The sequence below is a fragment of the Sander vitreus genome, chromosome 15, assembly GCF_031162955.1.
Source record: "Sander vitreus isolate 19-12246 chromosome 15, sanVit1, whole genome shotgun sequence".
NCBI lineage: Eukaryota > Metazoa > Chordata > Actinopteri > Perciformes > Percidae > Sander > Sander vitreus.
In genome coordinates this window covers 5,713,562-5,731,713 of record NC_135869.1, presented here as the reverse complement: position 1 = coordinate 5,731,713, position 18,152 = coordinate 5,713,562, and the positions used below count along the sequence as shown (strand labels likewise).

General features: G+C 41.8%; 1 protein-coding gene across 3 annotated transcripts in view; it reads left to right on the top strand.

The window, feature by feature from the left end:
- Window positions 1–18,152, top strand: part of septin12 (septin 12) — an 88,861-nt gene that overhangs the window by 51,208 nt on the left and 19,501 nt on the right. For all 3 annotated transcript variants that reach the window (XM_078270472.1, XM_078270475.1, XM_078270474.1), the window contains 2 exons: window positions 6,637–7,020; window positions 11,038–11,166. In XM_078270472.1, coding sequence (XP_078126598.1) covers window positions 6,637–7,020; window positions 11,038–11,166 — 513 coding nt within the window. The remainder of the gene's footprint in view (window positions 1–6,636; window positions 7,021–11,037; window positions 11,167–18,152) is intronic.

Here is an 18,152-nt window from a genome sequence, read left to right as displayed (position 1 = left end):
AGTGCACAGAGGTCTTGCAAGACTCAGAAAGTGCTAGAACTGCTGCTTTGTTGACAAGGTGTTTTAAGTTTTCGAAACACATGTATGCTGTGGTGTCTGTATGACTACCAAGCACATTCTCAATGAACTGCTTGGCTCACTTTTCCATATACCACTCTTTGTGTTCCATATGTCACAAAACTGCATAATACTACTAATTAAACAAATCTATATTTATGCATTATATATTATATATCTTGATTTTTTTATTCATTTATGTATTTCTAGACTATCACGCATAACTGTTGTTATTTTCAGTCCCTTGTGGACTCTTTATTAAGGTATTTTCCCCATATATACTTTCCCCATATATTACAAGGTAAATACAGTAAGGCTGAAACTAACAATTGTTTTCATTATTTATTCATTTGCAGATTTCTTTCTTGATTAATCAAGTAATCATGTGCTCTATAAAACATCAGAAAACTGTGAAAAATGAGCATTACATTTTCTTCGAGCCCAAAGTGATAAAGAGATGTCTTGTCCGACCCATTCAGTTTACTATCATGTTCGACCGATTCAGACATTTGCGTTCTCACTGTTTTTTTGTCAAATATAAATAGAAGTAACCCTTTATATATATAACTTAATTTAGGTCAATAAAGACCACAAACTAATATTAAAATAAACAAAATGTGAAGAACCAGAAAAAAAACCCAGCAGGTTGTTCAACAACTCTCAATTCTAGATCAAATGAGTTATCTGGTCGCCATATTTGTTTGGGTCAAAGGAGTTGCACCCTAAGAGACGTCTCTGTACACTATATTTCTGTTCCTTTGGCTCCCTATGACGGTTTTATGTCCTGTCAACTGTGTTGTTTGAGGACATCAACAGTGTGTTGGGAGGAAATTAGGATAGTTTTAGTAGTAATCAGAAGTTGTATTGGTCATTGTTTTTATATAAGGGAATCTCTACTTGTTTAGATGAAGCAGGAGACGGTGGCGTACGCTGAGCTACAGAGACTTAAAGCCATTAGTGCATAACCTTTTTTGTTATTAATGAACGTCCATTACATTCAAGCCATTGCCAGATGAGTTGCTACAAAGCTAATTAAGGCTATCAGCTCCACACAACTCTCTCTGTATTTCTCATGATGGCTATGTTCAGAAGATTGTGGCGTTCGGTGACTTTCGCTCGCAGAAACTCAAGTGAAGATAATGACCTCTTCTGAAGTCCGTGTCCCCCTTGGCTACTGGCAACTGCTGGGTGGGGGGGCGCGTGCGCAATTACGGAAGGCTTGCGTCATGTGGATGCAACAACAGTGCTGTTGTCATTACGTAGAATGATCAGGGGGGCAACAGAAACTACGCACTATAGCTTTAAAAGGCGACCGGCGGCGTTACAGGGTAAAGTTGAGAGAAGTTCGACTTTATGCATATTCCTCCTGATGCTCGTTTTGATTGACACAGATACGGAATGTATTAAAAATAGTTTCATTCATGCATACCATGTTAAAAAGAAAGACCACAAACGGAGCTATTCTGTTCTCAAGAAACAAATGAACTACTTTGTCCCGTGTAGTGCGCTGGCTACGTCACAAACGCCTGTCCCGTCAGAGAGTGTGTAGATTACACGATGAACACAACTCACCCACAGAGCTACATATTTATGAAAGGCCAGGGACTCCCTACTACTTTGTATTACTTTTGTGAAAGCAGCGTAAGCCATGCTGCTCAATACTTGTGGAGGTGTAGATCCATGCTTCATAAATGAATTGGTTTGAGCTTCTGCCAGCTCATTGCTAATTCTGTCTACTTCAGAGTTTATCCTCATCTCAAACTCTAATTGCTTATATGTCTTCTGTAAAATGTTCTACCCATTTGGAACTCCACTCAGTTCCAGGTCAAGGTGAATAGGATTTAAAAAAGCACTGTAGAATTCAGTTGGCATAGTTTGGGTTCACCGAAGCTATCATGGTCTGTCATTGACGATGCTTGAGTAAGCTGGGCTTGGCCGGGGCACGTCATTGTAGAGAGTCTGACTAAAAGGTCTCCGTCTACTTCAAACAATGTGCTTGTCAGATTGTCTAACAACAACTTAAACCCTCGTTCTGAGGGCGCAACCACACCGACAATTTGCCATGTCTGTATTTTGAAACTTTCTGGCTTTTCTCTAAAGCTCTCTTTTTCATTCATCACACAGCAACTCCCTCCACTTTTCTTGAGTGGACTACACCTGGGGTATATGTCGGGGGACATGTACAAAATAGTTTGTTTCAAACACACATTTACACACACATCATACATGACTAAAAAGGCCTTGGGCCTTGGGTAGAGTAGACAACTGAGCTGTCATGGTCTGTCATTGACAAGAACGGAATGAGTTTGGCTTGGGCATGTCGTGGTAGGGAGTCGGACCAAAGCCCCATTCAGACAGCAACAGAATTAATTGATGTAATAAGGGGGAACAGTGTATCATCCATGCTCATCCACCATGTTTCTCATCACTCCTGATGGTGTTTCAACAATGTCATTATGTCTTTAGATCATGCTTTTAAATAGTGATTGTTTCTCTTATCAGAGTCTTGATGGGGATAATACATGAATATTGCAGTCAATGCAAATATCTCTCTGGTAAAACCAAAATCACCCTGCTGATCCCATCCCAGTGTGGTGTGATGAATGATGACATACCACTGTGCCTTTAAACCATTTGGTAAATGCAAACATTGTGTCAATTGTTTCGAGAGGACAATCCCTCTCTCAGCCCAAATTTTTCAACATGTGATGGCTGATGGCCTCCCCCTACTTAACCAATCCCAGGTCCATATTTTAATATTCATGAGAGCATTAACACCTCTAAAGAACACAGTAGGCGAGGCTGTTGCTGCTTGGTTCCTGTAGGTGAACTGCTTCTTCGTCATCGGATCTTTGTCATGACACTGTTTAGACAAGTGTTTGGCGGATGACGTTGGGGAAACATCAGGTTAGAACATGTTATATTGTGAGGTTACAACATTTGCCCCCTCTGCAATCATTCTGAATGGGATTTTTCAGTGTAGTTCTGTGTGGATCAGTGCAAAAACATTCAAATTCATAACCAATGTTGTTGACACATTCAGGGGAAATTGGTTTGCAACTGCAAATGTTAAAGCAACACTATGTAACTTTTCCCGCTTCGGTCCCCCTACAGGTTGTCTCGTTTGAACTAAAGCTCGCACTACCCGTAGCTTCGGTCCCCCTACAGGTTGTCTCATTGGAACTACAGCTCGCGCTACCTGCTGCTTCGGTCCCCCTACAGGTCGTCTCACTGGAACTACAGCTGCAGCTAAAAGTTACATAGTGTTGCTTTAAAAGAAACAGCAAGGAAAACTTGGAATAAGACACAACAACAAGACGGCCGGCCAAAGTTGGGCTGAGAGTGCCCGGTCGCTTTTAGTTGTTGAAATGTGTCCCGCACCGTTGGCAATAGTCGGCCCCTTTGTCTGCTTTTTTCCAGCCAATTCAGCATGTTGAATTGGCGTCTGAGCCTGTGGGTGAGAGGAATCACTCTCACTCACACTCTGTTCAGTTTAAGCGTATCAGTGCACGAGAAAAAAAACACAGACGTGAGTAAAGCAAGCAAACGACTAAAGTCAAGTGGGCACACACAGAAGGCTCTCCTCGTTTTTCATCTGTATCTCATCAGGTCCCTCCCTCAGGTTCTTACTATACTGGAATATTTATTTTCGCACATTATGTCCATAAGAGGGCAAATGTATGAGACATAACAACTTGTATAGGTATATTTATATCAACAGAAATGTCTTTTAAAAGATCTACATCCCTACACATTACAAAATAAACCTTAAAATAATGTCCTATACCGTAAAACTTAATTTAAAGACCGTAACATTAGACCTCTCTTGCACAATTTTTGCTAGTGTGCCATTGGTTAAGCTACCCACATGCGTGGCTAAGGTTGCTGACCCCTGTTCTAAACTGAGAACTGAGGCCCCTAGATAGCAAGCTAGCTAGCTAACTAGCTAACTAGCAAGCCGGCCAGCCACTACTGAGTCAAATTTAACAACTTAATGTTTAATCCACACACTCTCGTTGGAGTGTAGGAAAACTATCGCCAGAATGAGTGACAAATTTGTTCGGCTAATATTCTGTAACCACTGTAGCAGGGAAGCATGGTGGAATTAGCAAGCTAGCTAACTGGCCAGCTGGTTATAGCGGGCTGCTCGGTCCCTCTGCTCCTCGCTGGCGATTAAAAAAGCATGAAAACACTCAAGCAGTATCAAGTACAGAAACAAAAAAATCTGGAGCCCTAGTTGACCTTATCATTTCAGGCCCTGTATGTTATTCTTATAATATCCCAAATATGCATACATACTGTACGTACTTGGATTATGTATGTAAATTCTAACATAACTACAATATTTTAAAATATCCCTGTGATATTTCTCTCAGCAGTGTTGTACTGTATATGTACCAGTTTTATTTAGAAAGCCTGTAAATGACATGTACAAATTAGATTTGTTGCCTTGTGTGTGTAAAAACACAAACAACAGACAACAGAAACTAAAAAGAAACGGCTCTAGATAATAATATTTCCATAATATTTAACTTGGCTTCTTTATAACACAATTCAATTCAATTGCAAACCAGATGGTACAATGAAATCAATGTACTTGTCAGAGAAGGAGGTGGGTATGGTTTGCTGTATTCTCACCTATACGGTTATACGGTCCTTGACATTACCAACAATATTACAAACTTCTACATGTTTGTGATAAATCATGTCACAAATATCAGCCAGTCTCCTTCTGTCTCTCTCTTTCTTGCCTTTCTTTTGTATTTCTGCCGCCCTGAGCAAACACTGCCTGCTGTTGATTCTTTCTCCTGTGGTTGGACACACTTTGCTTTTCACATGCATCGCTACTCACCAGTAACTCCATGGGCTACTATGTCCTGTACATGTCTCTGTGTCTCCACATTTTTTTTGTGCTCTAGTCTTTACAGTTACATATTGAGCCACATACCGTTTATTTTATTAGCCAAAGACATTGTATCACATCTTTCATGGCATTTAGTGTAACATTATACAGTTTAGGAAATGTAGGCCTACATCACTCAGAGACAAAAACAAATGAGGAAAACTGAACTATAATATACTATATTTATAATATTTGAAATTGTTAATTTATATAAAATGAACTAACTACTCTGCAACTTGTTTTTTCTCTGTGATCATTTTAAAGACACCAAAGATTCTTTTGTACCTTAAAATAATGTTTCCAAAATCGTTTCAGTGGCTCATTAATTCGTAACAGGGTGAACGGAACTCCTGCATTCGCTTTACGGGTCTCTATCGGCTATAACCGCACTATGCAACTTTGCCAGATCGGGTAGTGGATCTGTAGTTTGAATGAGATAGCGGTAATGGACACTTCCGCTTCCAACCTGTAGGGGGACCGAAGAGGAAAAGTGCTTTGGTGTTGCTTTAAATATTTACAGAATAAACTAATGGATGGCGCATACCTGGGTAAGAATTCATGGAGGTATGCCTCCGATGAACAGCTGCCTCTCAAAACATCCATGTTTCTCCAAGTTCATCTCAAAGTGTGTGATACAGATCCATGTAAAGGGGCACTCGTAAAGTTGGGGGACTCACAAGAGACACATTAATACAACAATGGTCAAAATATATGTAGAAGAAGCCGAAGATATTTTGACTTTTAATCCCTGGTGGTCTACAAAAACACAACCAACTGCATCTTTTTGTTAGACCATCCCTTCCTGGTCAACCTCATTATTAATTCAGCAAATACATTTCCACATGTGCTAAATTCATATTATTTTTAGTAGTAAAACACTTCCAGCTTTAGTAGAGTGTAACATGTAATGATGCATAAAAAAAAAAAAAACTTGTGTGTTTCTGTGTCTCTGCCCTTCTCTGTCCTGGCTCTTGGGGATTAGTTCCGTTCCAGTGGATGTACAGTTGGATATTTATAGCTGATTAAATCATGTGGAGTGGACTAACACTAACCAACAGTCTCTGTGCGTGTGCTGTGAGAGTAAGGACCTGTAAAATGCTATAGCTCATTAAGTTATTTAGAAACACACAAACACTCGTCGTCGTACTAGTTGCAGACGACTGTGTCATAATTGCATTTGAGAGTATTTGTATGTCCGCACACACACTCTCTCTCACACACACACACACACACACACACACAGCTACAAGTTCTCAGGGGGATTGTCAGTGTCATGCAATTCTCTTACAGGACAGACCAGACTACACAAACACACAGAGATATAAGAAGGGTTAGGGACCAGCTACTGTAAGTCCTACAACGTGTCTCTGTTTGTGTGTGAACATGCTTGTGTTAGCCTTGGAGAACCATACAGTGTGTGTGCATGTGTGTGTGATTGTTGTAAACCCACAAATAATTATTTTTTACATTTCTGTTTGTGTACGGATGAAAGAGATTGGGGTACTTTAGAAACAGTTTCTTCATTACATAGTGTGTCCACCATAGAAAACTGTGATTAATGTTGCAGAATGCAAAACTGTCAGCTGCTGCAATCCAAATATGCAAACTTGAACCTCCAGAAAGCCAAATCGGTAGCGTAACGTCTCTCTGACCATCATCTCTTTCTTTACCCACAGAAACTGCGGGAGAGCTGGAGACAGACCCGCTCAGCCCAATGGAGGAGAGTGAGGAGAAGGAGAGGGGCATCATGGGACAAAAGCAAGAAGATGAGGGCACGTGCCGAGAAAAAGCAGCCAGCATGAACACCCAGAATTCCACGCCAGATATAGAGGAGGTTCGTACAGAGCCGGAGGAGAAGGGAATGGAGGAAGGAGAAATGAAGAAAGAGATGGAGCTGGAGGCGGAGGTGAAGGTGGAGCTGTGCCAGTCAGGGCCAGGCCTGCAGATGAGCTTCATCCGAGGCACTGACCTGTTTGGCTACGTGGGCATCGAGGCAGTGCTGGACCAGATGAGGCGCAAGACCATGAAGGTCGGCCTGGAGTTCAACATCATGGTGGTCGGTGAGTCTCGCACACAGGGTCGCCAGATAGAGCTGTAACAATTTCAAATTTTGCTGTGCAATTATTTGTCTCAGAAATAATTGCCAGTAACTATATAATTGTCTCTTTCAGTCAAATGTACATACACAACATTTATTGAATTATTACTTTTCCAAATACATTAAAGTAGTATAGTTTATCCCAGTAAACATCGTTTATCACTGTCATGTGACCCATATAATGTAATAACACAAGTACACAGCCTATGAAGTAAACCACGCCTCTTTATTATCATTAAACATTGTATTTTTTTTTCCTTCATGAACATACAATTGACAATAGTGCAGTATTATATACTTTTCCGGACTTTAGCTTATAGCAGTTAATTGCGGTTAAACAAAGAAACTGTGATTATGTATAAAAAAAATATTGTTATTGTTACAGGGTTATCTCCAGGCGCCAAATGCAGGTACATTTTCCGTTTGGCAAATAAATCTCAGAGGGATTTGTAACAAAATAGTTCTGTTCAGTCTTCATTTTGGCGAAGCTGCAGCTACTTTCTTCTGTTCCTCTGCTGTCTGCACGTTTGAGCATCGCGAGGGGGAGGCCACACACACACACACACACACACACACACACACACACACACACACAAATATACACTGACACATGCACATACCGGAACGCCAGCCACCACAGGTTTACCTCAGGCTAGTTCATTAGCCAGTATGTGGTGATTTTTGGCCAGCTTTCTAAAAGAGAGCATGATAAAAGGCCTGTGAACCTAACCTGGTCGGGAGCAGGTTTTCTTCAAGAAACCTCGAGTTTCTCTCAGTCTCCTCCCTCTGACCACGCTTTTGTTTCCTCATTCATTCATTCAATCTGTAGCAGGGGCATTTTAGACCAGTTTGTTATCTGCATGAATAAAAAAAAACAGGGTTGGTTTATTAACCATGTTAGGCAGACTATTAAACGTTTTTTTCCTCAAAACATGGCATTTCAACGATCCTGTTGATGAAGAAGCTGTATTACTCCGCAGGGTATTAAACATACATTGGGAAATGATATTGAGGCCCCGACTATAGATGTGTTTTTATTTCCAGATAACTTCCTATTTCAGCAGTATTGTTTTTCTTCCCAGTCTATCAGTTATGTACTGATAACCTACATAACCTTATCCGTCCTCATATCACTAATTGACAATTGACTGACATTACATGTCATTCAGCTTATCCAAAGCGACTCACAGTTGCTATATATGTCTGGAGCCACTAGGGGTTAAGTGTCTTGCTCAGGGACACATTGGTTGATGTATCGCAGTATACCCAGATCTCCCACACCAAAGGCATGTGTCATATCCACTGCACCATCACCACCACCTATGAGAAGATTTTAGGACATGCTCTACATGCTCATACATGCTTTTTTTGCAAACGGCAGTTTTCTTTTTAGTAAAGCCACTGTATGGCAAAGCGCCGTCAGAAGAGTGTGATTCGTTTTTATAGCGTTCCCTGGACACAAACCAGTAAGAGACATTAAAAAGAAATAAATGTTATGTTAACGATGGTGCTGCAACCTCCGAATGGGATTAGTAGTAGTTTACTTTTTCGCCCGCAGGATTGCAACTAAATGAAATTATAGGTGTAGACTATTACCATTCCACTTTTCACCAGTAATATTATAGGTTACCTGTGATTAAATGTTCAATTAATACACTATATTAGTAGTAGCCGTGTTGCTTTTTCTTTTAACTAAATACATGTTCAAACTCGCTGTATGTGCGCATGAGTATTTCCACCGACCAGTTTGTTTGTGGTTGTTACCATAGTGAATTGTAGTATGATTGCTCCATTCATGCTGCCTTTTTGTAGTGGTGGTGCAGGCGCTTAACTCTGAGTGAACTTACTCGGAGTTGATTGAACCAACTCGAATCAGCTGTTCTGGAACCGAAAACTCAGAGTTTCCCATCTCAGGGTAAATCAACTCAGACATCAGGGTTAGACTCAGAGTTTGTTGAACCTCCTTCCTGAAACGGGCCCCAGGTCTTACAACCCCAACCAGAAAGTTTTGTGATGTATGTAACAAAACAAAACAAACTTGGCCAGTATAAAATATGCTGTTGGCTACCAGCCAACTTGGCCGGTGAGTCAGAAAGTAAATTTCGGACACTGCTCACAAACAGCGCCTGCTTTGTTATCAAAGTTACATCATCATTGTGTTAATGTATCATTCCACTGTCATGTCAAGTGTGTGCGTGTGTGTGCATCGTGTTAGCCAACTGCTAAAATCCTCTCTGATTCAAACCAGCCACCCTGCTGTGCTTTGGCCAATCACAGAGCTCCACAGAGAGGTCAGCTTCTATCAGAGCCACTCAGCAAAGCTCTCCACTGTGGCAAGCTTGCAGTTTGGCTCACATGATGGCCACCAGGTCACCAAAATGTCACAGGATTTCAAAACAGTTCATTGTGTTTTCCCTCTTCCCTTAGAAGAAACTTGTCCTACATCTACAATTACATTGTGTTTGAAAAGACACTCTGTGTGCTGTGTGGGTATGCTGTGTGTATGTGCAGTTCAGCTACACAGCAGGGTAACTGGACATGTTTGCTGTAACGGGGATCACTCATTACATATTCTGTATCCACGTCGTTCCACTTCCGGGATTGCTCTGGTACCGCAGGAAATTCTGCCGGATGCATGTATTTTCGCCGATGTCCGTCCCCTTCCTCTTTCTTTGTGTTGGCGTTCTAAACTCCTGAGGACTATGGTTAACTGCTCCTCAGATCTCAAAATCAGTCAGACCCTCCTCTGCAGTGAGGATGGGTTAGGCATTGACCTTGAGTGGTTAAGGTTCGGATAGCCGATTTGTCAGGGGATAGGACCTGAACAAATCGGGTAACGTTATCTTGCATAAGTATGGACGCCTGGCCAATAGTAGTGGGGAGGGGGGTTGCTGGGTCTCTTCCTCTTTGAGATAATATAGTTTGATTTTTGTATTGGAAGAGGAAGTATGATTCTGTGAGGAGGAAGTGGTTTTGAGAGTCGAGGCTGTCTGCTCTTTCCTGCCTCACACACTGTTTGATTGAAAACAGGAAGTTTGCCCTTGATTCTTATTTCTAATTCCAGTATTCTAATTATTTATACCTTAGAGATGAGGTCCAATAACTTTAATAAATATGCAGCTTTTTTTGAGGGCTGATGCCTGTTTACTTTAAAATATATGGACACACTAACAGACAGCATTAAAAGTATACCTGTATGTGAATACAGGTATGTTTATTATACAGGAATAAACATTTCTCATTCATTTTTTTTAAAGAATGCCACATATCCACCACTAGGTGTTTAACAAATCAAAGGGGTTTAGCCAGACCTTCCTCCACAGCGCTGCAAAGGAGGGTCTAGAGCTGAAGCTCTTTGCCCGAACCCGACGGGTCCTGTCGGGTCATGTTCGGTCTTAATTTCTATCATTTTACACGGGCCTGGGCCGGACTCAGGCCGGGCTCGGGCTTGCGCTCCAGATTGCGCGGTAAATGAGCGGTCAGGTGATGCGTTTCGATTAGTGCGAAAATGGATGCTGAGGAGGTGAAACGGAGGCTGGCCTCTGGAGGACTTATTTTATTTCTTTGTTCCAACTTCCAAGTGGCCTATAGCCTCCGTTAGTCATGAATAAATGAATTTATAAATGACTCATTCTTGACAAAAGGCAAAAGAGCTGTGTGCGTGCACACATTTGAATAATGAGAATAAGGAGACATGGCAGAAATAAATGCCAAGACACTCTTACACACACTTGGCATGTGGCTCAGAGTGTAGAAAGGGGTCGGCCCGCACCCACAAGATTGGCGGTTCGATCCTGGCCTCCTCCGGCCACATGTCAAAGTGTTGTTGAGCAAGACACAGAACCCCAAGTTGCTCGACGGGCGCTGTATGTGTCCACTGCTCCTGATGCTTAGAATGGGTTAAAGATATTGTAATCCACTACATTGTACTGCATTTGTATGTGACCAATAACATTTCTTTGGTTTTGTGTGTGCGCAGGTCAGAGCGGTTTGGGAAAGTCCACGCTGGTCAACACTCTGTTCAAGTCCAAAGTCAGCCGGAAATCCTGCACGCCTAACTGCGAAGAAAAGATCTCCAAAACAGTCAAACTGCATTCAGTCAGCCACGGTGAGTCCACACAACTTTAATATACCTAAAAATAGAAGTAAAAAAGTAAAAGTATATAGTGCGATAGAATGATTAAAAACCGAGCGGCAGTTGCTTGTTGTTTTTAGCCGCTGCAGAGCTCTGTCGGAGTTGCTAGATAGGTGACTGTGAACTCCGGTCCCCAGCTTGGAAGCGGTGTGTTTTATGATGACACTACGTTGTGCTATTTCATTTTGAGATACTTTTGGCATCCCTTGCTGAGTGGCACTATCCATGGTATTGGAATGGTATTGGTATGGTACGTGGATTTAATTCTTGCATGTTTTGTTTTGTTGTGCATGATCAGAGACAGAGAAGGGTCGACTCGGTACACGTGTTATTAACCCCTAGGTTAATTTTCCGCTGGAATTGTCCTTTAATAACACGTGTCTGAGTTCGACCGTTCTCTGGGATATGTTTTCATGCTAATCGAATGTGACCAGTTTTAGCACAAACCGCTAATTACCTTATAACGCTAGTCGTCAGGGCACGGCTAAAGTAAAAACAAATCACTATTCCTATACCACTAACAAGGCTCACCACACTTCCACGGTAGCATAATGAAGGTCCCTACATGTAAACCGAAGCAATGAGAACTTTGTAAGTGTACAGACAGTTTATTACAAAGATAGTTTAGAAAGACTGTACCATTTGCATGTTTGTGTGTGCGTTTTGCGTGTGTGTTTGTGTGCGAGTGTGTGTTTCTGTAGTAAATAAGTAAAGTTTATTTGTACAGCACTTATCACAGACAGAGTCACAAAGTGCTTCAAAGGCCAAATAGATAAATACATTATAACAAATCGATAATCATAAAAAGCATAATAAATCAAAGTAAACACAATAAGCATAAAATACATAGGAATACAGTCAACAGTGTGGTTAAACGAACGCCTGACTCAAAAGATGCGTCTTTAGCTGCTTTTTATAAATGTCAGCAGAGGCAGCCACTCTAAGTGTGTGTGTGTGTGTGTGTGTGTGTGTGTGTGTGTGTGTGTGTGCGTGTGTGTGTGTGTGTGTGTGTGTGTGCGTGCGTGTGCACTGCTTTAAAAGAAAACATCAGGCCAAAGACATGAAACATCATTTATCTCTCACACACACAATGTGTCTGTTTTGGGGGAGATGCTCTTTTCTGTCTGTGACACAAGGAATGTGAAGCTGTAGACCATGACGTGCTCCATAAACATCTTCTCCTGCACTCTCACATATGTATATTTTAATGCTTGTCACATTTACACTCTGCACACTCTGAAAAACTCTGTCCAGGTATAAATGTCACTATTAGAGTATGCTTTTGAAGAGCACAGCATTGCAGCAAAATGCCTAAATATGGTCATGGTCATGATTCAGAAGCAAACTGCGTGTTTCTTCACATATTCTTTTTAGTCTCCAAAGGATTAGCGAGAGGAACAGGATGATCTGTTACAAGTTTATTATACCTAAGGGGTGATTTGTAATAGGTTAATATGCCTGAGTACACATACAAACTAATAGACCTTTTTCACGGCAGACATGTTGACATGTCATAGTAGGAAAAGCACAGGTGTATTCAAAACCATTACTGATGGCTGCATTCCACTTAGGAGACACCCTGGTATTGTGCGTGCTGACTCACTGAACTAGCTTACTGGGACACCTGATGGAACTGAGCCATCATTAAGGTTATCAATTTCAGCTGTGCTTTTCCTACTATGACAAGTCAAAATGTCTGCTGTGATAAAGGTCCATACTCTTATAGGATGATGAAAGCTATTATGACGAGCATGTCCAAACTGTAACGCCTATTTACCAGCACATTAGTCTACATTCGCGACGTTCCGCCGAATGTCCTTCTTTTCAGCTGGATTTCCGTCACCTTCCTCTTCCTTTGTGTTGGCGTTCTAACCTCCGGTGGATTTGTGAGGACTATGGTTAACTGCTCCTCAGATCTCTGCAGGGTAAATCCAGACAGCTAGCTAGACTATCTGTCCAATCTGAGTTTTCTGTTGCTCGACTAAAACAACCCTGGCGCTTACCTACTGCTAGTACCAGCTCTGCTGGGCTCGGCCCTCCATTTTCCATTGCAGATTTAGTACCACTTCATGCGTGAGGCAAGCATGGCTGGTCGTCATAGGAAACTGCCGTGACCTAACGCGACACACACACACAGAACGTCGAAGGTGTGTTGTTTTGGATTCTCGGCATGTGGCTGTTTGCTAGAAGACACATTTAGTTTCAAAAGAAGCTGGAGGCAGCAAAAAAAACAACGCTGGCTAAACTATTTTAAAATGGCGGGTTTGTTCAGGACACCCCCCGTCTGTCGCTAGCAATGATGACGCAGTGATTAGTGACGATTCTCTCCGACCAATCAGTAGTCTGCAGGTTTTCACGTCACCTTTTGGTATCGGCTCAGCTCGCTTGGAACCTCAATGGAGGTGAAATTAAAAAAAGTACCTGTTGGCAGGTACCAGGGACTTTTTTTTCATAATGGAAAAACCAAAAAAGTGAGAGTCGAGGCGAGTCGACCATGTAATGGAAAAAACGCCATATCTGTCCAATCTGAGTTTTTTGTTGCACGACTAAAACAACTTTTGAACGTTCCTTCCCGAGGCTATTTTGCAGAGGCACCGCCCTTGGTTTAAGGAAATGCCAATAAACCAGAGCATGTTTTTTTCCCCATCACGGAATGCTGTGTGGGCAAGCCGGACCCTCCTGTGCAGCGCTTTGGAGGAAGGTCTGGACATGCGAGACTACCAGCACATTGATCTGATCCCTGTTGAACATCCCTCTTTATGCTGTCATACCTCCCCACTTTCCATTTAAAAAAAATTTATACATTTTACTATAATCAGTAATGACTTCATAGAAACTACTGAATTATGTGATGGAAGGACTCAAAACTAAATAAGACACTTATTATAATAAGTAAAACAAAAACAAGTTAAGTCCAGCCAGCAAATATCGATAACACCCTATGGTAAGAAAGTGTTAAACAGAACAAACCATGATCGTGCTCTTCTTAGAGCCTTACCACAGTGAGAGGAAAGGTCATGATGTCATTCAAATCAAATCTTCCTCTGGGGGGCAGATGTGCTTAGCGAGTTCAAGTCAGTTGATGTGTTAGATTGTCATAATTCCTGTGTACAAGTGGAAATAGTGACTTGATGGCGAAGCTAGATAAAGGGTCTTAAAATGACACTAAAGATCCTACTTTCATGGGAACCTAGCCATTAGTTTTTTAGATGTGTTATTCAGAGCAGGGATGTACCAAATCCAAGTTTCTGTCGAACCTTGGAATTTTTTTCCACTGAACCCAACGCTTGCACTATGCGCGCTACGCTGGTCGACGTAACAAAGCCGCCGTTGACTACGGGAAGGTGTTTACGTAGGTGGACCGTTCAATGCAGTAGGCTGTGAAAAAGTGAAAGTGGAGTTCGTGAGCAAAACAATTGTTGTTTGGCAGTACTTTCAGTCAAAAGAAGGCGATTCAAGTCGAGCTACATGTTCAATTTGCAATGCCGATTTGTGTCGTGGGGGCAAGGACCCTAAACAATACACAACATTGCTGCTGTTAAAACATTTGCGTATGAAACATCCGAAAGAATACGAGTTGTGCATTGAAGGAATCTACAGACAGCAGCCAAAACGCAGCAACTTCAGGTACGGCAAAGGAAGGACAGTCACAGCTAAAAACTTGTGTTAACCAGACGACCATTACCAGCTTTGCTAGCTCTACACCGAACAAACACTGTTAACTGTGTTAATGGACTGAGGATGGGAGTAGGATTCGGTATTCGGTTTCAGTATTCGGCCGAACCCCAAAAATCTGGATTCGGTGCATCCCTAATTCAGAGTGTCATCCAGACCTCAACATGGCCCGCAGACCAACGGTCAAAGGGCTCTCTAAAATGATTAGGAAGTATATATATCTACTGTGCAGCCCTATCAGGAAGCATGGTCTGGACCCCAGTGCAGGGAGCATGTTTCTGAAATGAAAGTGGTGTGATGAAGAAGTGATGCTCGCCTCCACGCCACGCTGTCAGAATGAAACTGGGTTTTAGGTCTGTGTAGTCAGTCTCAGGCTATGCTGACCTCACTGCCTGTTAATCCAGTAACGTTTGGGAAGTGAAAAGCAGTTGTAAGCAACTGTAAAACCCATTAGAAACCCAGTAAAAGGTGTGTGTGTGTGTGTGTGTGTGTGTGTGTGTGTGTGTGTGTGTGTGTGTGTGTGTGTGTGTGCGTGTGTGTGTGTAATACAATCTGACACTCCTGGTGTAATACACTGAAAACACAGATTGAGAACTGCTGTATAAGTCTGGATATATTTCCTAAACTATTAGAAAGATATGAATGAAAATATACTGTGCTTAGTTGAAGCCTCATCAACTAAGCTGTGCATTTATTAGTGCTGTCAAACGATTAAAATATTTAATAGCGATCAACAATTAATCGCACATTTTTATCTATTCTAATTATTTTTTCTCATTTTAATGCTCTTACCAATGCACGGATTTGCATCAGCCGTGTGCTTGGCCATCAAGTGGTATTTCAGACTGGACGTGTTGCGATGATAGCTCAGCTCACTACGACAAAACACACAGATCACTTTGGTCTTGTCAATGGAACCATTTGGCAACTTTGTAAAAGTAAACTTTCCATTCAGAATCTTATTGGCATCCATTTCAGCGTCTCGCGCTCACCATCCACTCCAAACGTAACGTTAGCCTACTACTCTTTGGCCGGCTCGCAAGCCCAAACAAGTGTGTGCGGCGTGCCTGTTGTTTTGTTTCCGGTCTAACTAGATCCGGTATGGTGTTGTAGTTTTTCTAACGTTACTAGTTGTTGCAACAGCATGTGAAAAAAACTACAAAATGTGCTATGCCAAAAAGAACGCTAATCTCGCGATAAAAAAATGGACGCCGTTAAAATGGGTTTGCGTTAACGCCGTTAATAACGACTTTAACTGACATCACTAGCATTTATTATTGTGAAAAGGCTGTCTTTCTTCTTCCTCTCCCCAAAATTGACACAGGCCTGTTTAGTTGGTTTATGGGTTTAAAGTATTTTTGTTCAGTTTGTGCATGGCATGTGGGGGGAGATCAGCTGCTCACCAGCTCTATCAATGAGAGTGCATGCAGGTTTGCCTGACTAGATCCTCTCAGCAGGGAGGAGAATAGGGATTCAGAGTGTTAATGTTGCTTTTTCAGTTTAGCTCACCCGATACGTCTATACCTGTGCATGTGGTAGGTTCCAGTTAGAGAAGCTGAGATGTGAAAGTGCCTTTACTAGAGGGGAGAAAGGAAAAGGGGTTGGGAACTTGCTGTGAGGTTGCCTTCTTTTTTCTTTGATGTCATTTAGCCTCAGTTTAATTTAGCTTCATTTTAATTCCCTGGTTTCATTTTGTGCCCTCTGTGTGAGTATGTTTTTTTTGTTAATAAATTATAGGGATGTCCCGATCCACAGTATCGGATCGGAGCTGATAAGGGCATTTTTTTAACTGATCGGGGATCGGTATTCACCTCATTTACCTTACTCCAATCATGTACATCAGCTTGTAGTGATCACCTCCTTTAATCACACACGCCCTGCACCACGGACGCTGTCATACCAAGATGGCACGCAGCCTCTCACCAGTGGCTGTTCAGAGAGTGTCTCGTAGCTTGCCAGCCTTTGGCAACAAGTAAAAAAAGTCAGTCTTTCTTAGTCACTCGTCTCCAATTCTCCACACTTTTTTTGTTCCCTGGAAAATCAAAGATTGACTATCAAGCACAAGAGGCGTTACTAAGTTTAGTTTTCGTTGTCCAGCGGGGAACTTGAGACTGTTTATGTTCAGGTTGGGGGGGTTTGCTGGGATCCTCGAGAGAACTGTTTTGGTGTTGAGAGAAAAGACTAATTTAGCTGCACTAAGTTAAATGTATTAAGCTTAAGACATGTTATTTTTGCAAACAAAACGTGCGCAGCTCTAATATCTGAGCAAATACAAGTATCGGATCGGGACTCTGTATCGGCAGATATTCAATATCTAAAAAGTCATTGGGGGTTAAAAAAAAGCTGATCGGCAGCCCTTCTCCTGCTTCCTGTCCAGCTTCTTCAAATACCTGTGTAAAAGTTTCCGGTGCCCCACCACTTCATCAGGCTTTGCATGAGGTGGTGGCGTGACAATTATGTACTTCTACATTTGAAATGTTTCACATACCTAACATACATTTGTGAAAACCAGAAAACACTGTATCATGTACATATGTACAAATTAGACTGAAATAACACCATGACCATGGCAGCTTTAGGCAGACCACATACAGTACTATGACCTCCATCTCGTGTGAACCAGTGAAACCGGTTGCTGCACTGGTCTATTGATTGGCTAAGTTCCCACTACAAGACTTTCAAAGTCGTCAGTTCGCTGTATCGTTCACAGTACAAAACTTTCTGTCTTGTTGGACACCACCTAATTAACTAGGAGGAATCCCAGAGTCTAGTCTCCAAACTACTTTCTGTCATGAAAACACATGTGAGAAGTGACCTGGGACGTGATGAATACTATACATCAGACAGGATTTTCAGATGTCCGTCAGAAACAAGCACTCCCAAGTCGCTGGAGGCTGATTTGGAGCGATAAATCTAACCTGTTTCCACACAGCACTCGAGCGAGTGCACGCGGGCGCCGAGCCACCTCTGATTTGCTTCCGATATGGGGCTTTTGTCGGTAACCATGGTAATTAGGGTTAGGACCTGATTTAGGACAAAAGCCATTACAGATGAACAGTTCCTAAGTTGATGTTCCTATCGGAATTTAAGATAGGAGAAGTGTTTTACACAAGCATCCTAACTTCCCAAAATCTTAAATACAGTGGGTACGGAAAGTATTCAGACCTCTTTAAATTTTTCACTCTTTGTTTCATAGCAGCCATTTGCTAAAATCAAAAAAGTTCATTTTATTTCTCATTAATGTACACTCAGCACCCCATCTTGACATAAAAAAACAGAAATGT